The sequence below is a fragment of the Gamsiella multidivaricata genome (assembly GCF_025024155.1).
Source record: "Gamsiella multidivaricata strain RSA 2152 chromosome Unknown BC939scaffold_202, whole genome shotgun sequence".
Classification (NCBI taxonomy): Eukaryota; Fungi; Mortierellomycota; class Mortierellomycetes; order Mortierellales; family Mortierellaceae; genus Gamsiella; species Gamsiella multidivaricata.
Genome location: NW_026251910.1, coordinates 1 through 4038, shown reverse-complemented (window position 1 = coordinate 4038; position 4038 = coordinate 1). Strand labels below are relative to the sequence as shown.

General features: G+C 50.9%; 2 protein-coding genes across 2 annotated transcripts; one reads left to right on the top strand and one right to left on the bottom strand.

Annotated features, from left to right (window-relative positions):
* Positions 1-982: 982 nt before the first annotated feature.
* Positions 983-2812, bottom strand: BC939DRAFT_472057 (uncharacterized protein). The gene is given in 4 exon segments (XM_051558249.1): positions 983-1472; positions 1555-2168; positions 2181-2467; positions 2543-2812. The coding sequence occupies 4 exon segments, from the start codon at positions 2610-2612 to the stop codon at positions 1292-1294; spliced, it is 1152 nt and encodes a 383-aa protein (XP_051405797.1). The 5' UTR covers positions 2613-2812; the 3' UTR covers positions 983-1291.
* A 336-nt stretch (positions 2813-3148) lies between these two features.
* On the top strand, positions 3149-4003 carry BC939DRAFT_509033 (uncharacterized protein; the record flags this gene model as incomplete). The annotated part of the gene is made up of 1 exon (XM_051561079.1): positions 3149-4003. A coding segment is annotated over one exon (855 nt), but the record flags the coding sequence as incomplete, so codon positions are not given.
* Between the last annotated feature and the right edge of the window lie 35 nt (positions 4004-4038).

Here is a 4038-nt window from a genome sequence, read left to right as displayed (position 1 = left end):
ACACCTTTATTCGCGTCCTCAATGGCAACATCACTTCAAATGGTTGGCGCTCATAGCAATAAATATCTTTCTGTTGAGTCGATGTTCGAGAGACTTCAACTTCGACATTGGCTCCACCTTGAGAGCTATGCGCGCCGCGAGATTTTAGGAAAAAGAAAGGTGTTGTTCTTTCGAACAAATCTATAGAACAATGGGCTTAATCTCAGCAGATCGTAGTGACAAGGCTACTCTACTGCTTGCAATACCCCGTTACATTAAAGTCATCTGCAATGGATATAGTGCTGTCATCGTTGAGAAGACACCAGTGTAAATGAGAAGGATTTGTAGTAGGAAGTATCCATCGTGTTATCTTCTCGCATCAAGCGCGACCTGGAGGCATAAAACCTTGATGGGCTTGGGCTGGGGGGAGGGCTTATGTAAAGTACTGGCGACCGACTGATTACGTTCAACAAAGACAGACCCAGTCAACACATTGTCAATGTCTCTCTGCTCCACAATGGGGCCGTACTCCCTATTATCTCCTCATAGCATGCAAGGACACGCGCGAGGTTGACCGTCTCGATATACTGACAGGTTACGTGTCTGATAATTTTGAGTACACATGCGAGTGAACCGCAGAAGCTGTGCAGACATGGCTGTATGAAGCCCTGGTGGTCAAGTCTCCAGAGATCATGCTGCTCCAAGGATACAATTCTGCCGCTCGAGATGAACGCTGGCTCGGCAAGCTGTGCGATCCAGACAGTCGGAGTGTGACTATACCTCTCGGTGGTATGTTAAATGTCGACATCAAGGTGCGTTCTGTGATGAGAGGTGTAGGCATTCAAGTGAATTGCAGACATATGAACATGTCAACATATACAGTGAAGAAGGGGAATGGACTCGAGCTTGCAAGTGTCCACGGACATAAGGCTGTAGGCTGGCTCAGTGCTCAGTGTGTAGCCAGCAGCAGAGGTGTAGCCAGCGGTAGAAGTGTAGCTAACGACAGGAGTCTTTGTTTGGTTGGAATCAGCAGTATCCGCCTGTTCTGTGTGATCATAGAGATACACTCGAGCAAACGCGTCGGAGGATGTGTCATAGAGCACAATGGGTGTAATACGTATGACACGTATAAATGGGGACAGTTACAGGTAATCATCGAGTGAGTAAGTGTCAAAATCTGCGCAAACGGAATAGAAGGGAGACAGGGACAAAGAAGAGGCGAGCTGTGGATCGAGTAATATATTTATTGCAGGATTGCTGTTCTATTTGGGAGATGATGAACACGAGGACAGGAACAAGGTACAAGTCGTTTTCAAGGAGTACATGAACGAGAGAAATACAAAGGCATTTGAGATGCTTGGACAAGAGTAGAGGCAAGGACAGGGTAGAGGAAAGGACAGGGTAGAGGAAAGGGCAGGATAGAGGGAAGGATAGGAAAGAGGCGAGAACAGGGTAGAGGCAAGGACAGGATAGAGGGAAGGACAGGATAGAGACTAAAGCAAGATGAAGGCACCGAAGATTGGCATGTGGTGAGAGCAGGAGAGGGGAAGAGAGAGAGAGGAAGAGAGAACAGACCAGGTGTACTGGTGCTTAATGTGTGGCCAATGGATTTGGTCGACGCGGTCGAGCACAGCTTGCCACCTTTCGAATGGCTGGATCTCGTGAGTCACTGTTAGACCCTGTGCACAGTCGACGCCGTGACGGGCAAGACGCTGCTCTATGCACCACCATCGCATGCCAGCAATCAGGCCCACAAACTGTATCAGCACCCACGTCTGTGCACCTGCACTGCTGTCATAGCAGGTCGCCACAAGCCCCAGTGGGAAATGTATGGTCATTAAGAGACTTCCTACCGCACGCAGGATTCTGCAGCGTGTGTGGCGCTTCGGCAGTCTCCGACGTGCTAGGTCATCAAACTCCAAACACACAGTGTACTCGATCAAGCTTTTTGTGGTGCTTTGGTCATTCAGTAGGTACACTCGCTGTTTGCAATTGGCGTTGCACTGGTGTCCGGACTGAACAGCGGGCCCGGCACTGAGCACGATAAAGAACCAGCCAAGCCAGCCTAACAGCACATTACCTGCCCACAGCTGCATGTCGGCCCACGCCATGATCGCTGAAGCAACCAGTGGCCAACACGCAGCAATCCATCGCACAATGTTTGCATACGTTCCCGTGTGTGCATCTTCCTATGGGGATACTGTCATGCGGATGTAATGTTGGTAGACGCGATCCTGGGGCTTCAGAGCATACACCGCAGCTACAGCACGATCCTGCACTGCTGCGTAGACGCAGCTACCCATCTGCTTCATCCGGCCGTTGGAGACGGAGTAGCACTCTGCTCTTGCATTCCTCAAAGGCGCTACACCCACATACTCGTCCCAGTCGTTGATCCTGCCTGATAATGCACATGCTGTGTGCACCATCAGTGTCGCTCCGAGCTTGAACGTAGGGCCAGCCACTGGTTGGCACGCCCCATTAACCAGCGCTGTAGTCAGCGTGATTGCACCATATTAGTCTTTGTTGAGGCACTGTGTCAGCATTGCGGACGTCATGGCATCACATCCAAATGCACCCAATACTGCTAGTGCACTGGATACTGAGGTGACTGTGGTCGATGTTGACTCGTCCATGCTTGCTTTGTATTTTCAGGATATTCCGTGGGTCGGCTTTGGTGGTTGGACAGTTGTATGTAGAATCAAGAGTCCATTCCGAGGTATTTGTACTCTGTGAATTTTCTCAGCCTGCCACTCTCCCTTGTATTCCATCTCATGATTTATTATGAGGTGTCGAAGATGGAAGATTCCACCATGAGAATAGATTGATTTTGTGTAACCTTGGTGGGGCGAAGCAAATGTAAGGGCAATGGTGTTGGCCAGCAGCCACCGAGGGTACGCAGGATTTGATATTAGGTTTTGGGGTTGTGCCTGTATAAAAGGAGGATCGAAGCCAGCGATCTTTTGTTCCTTGTTCCAGTTGAACAAGAAGACCGTTGTGCTGATCACTCGCTACAGTGTGCGTAGTTGTGCGTTAGACTCTTGTATTCAGTGTGGAACACAAATTATTCGAGCATTCAGATTGGGAGTTTCCTTACTCCATACAACTGTAAAAGAACTATCTCCAAGCGCAACATTTATTTTGGTGATCTACGCAGGGGACAGCAATCGAGATGCCGACAGACTTGCAGTATTATTTGGATGGCCTTCCAAACTGGCCGTCCACCGAGGCCGATGTACTCACGGCCACAGGATGGGTTCGAGAGATCGGAGCTGTTTCCCAAGGTGAATCCCTGGGCAGAATGTTGTTCTCAGTGGAGAAGAAGACCACTGGCACAATGAAAGCGTGGGTGCGCCGTTGGAAGATCAGCGGATCCCATCGTCGTACGTGGTCCGAGTTCTGCAGCGATTTTGTCCAAGAGACCAGACGAACGAGGACATTCCTGATTACCATGGGGGAGATCGCCACGATTACCCAAGGAGCCGCCGAGACCTCGGCAGACTATATCGCCCGCATGAAGTGCACCGTTGAGCTGCTACCACCCCAGGAAGGCAGTGAGAACAAGCCGTACAAGGTGTCTGAGGACTACTCGCAGACCTTCGCATTCCACTTCTGCAAAGGACTGCACGAGAGTCACCCGTTCAAGGTCAAGAACAAGGAGACCCCGGCGACCCTCGACGAAGCGTTCAAGTTGGTGGAGCGCCTGTCCTCCGTGAGTCGTTGGGACGGAGTCGTTACCTTCGAGGATCGGATGTTACTCAAGAGTCGGGCCGCGGAGGGTGATGCTCCGAGCGATACTGTGTTGCTGGGCAATACGGCCGTTCCTGGCAAGCAATACGATGGGTTCGTCAAAGATTTCCCGAAGGACAAGGTTGACGAACTCAACATGGATGAGCTAACCGAGATGTTCAGTGCCTGGACTCTGGCCGCGCGAGGAGAGCCTAACGCAGCTTCCAGAGTTGCTAAGACAATTCGCCGGATGAATGTCACTGTCGCTCGCCGTGTCTTCGGGAGTACCGAACTCGCCGTACACATCGTTGGACCGCCATCTGCTGCTGCGAG

Coding starts and splice junctions, on each gene's coding strand:
- BC939DRAFT_472057 (XM_051558249.1), bottom strand. CDS start 2,612: ATGGACGAGTCAACATCGACCACAGTCACCTCAGTATCCAGTGCACTA. Junction 2,468..2,542: donor AGTATTGGGTGCATTTGGAT/GTGATGCCATGA, acceptor CGCTGACTACAG/CGCTGGTTAATGGGGCGTGC. Junction 1,473..1,554: donor ATTAAGCACCAGTACACCTG/GTCTGTTCTCTC, acceptor ATCTTGCTTTAG/TCTCTATCCTGTCCTTCCCT.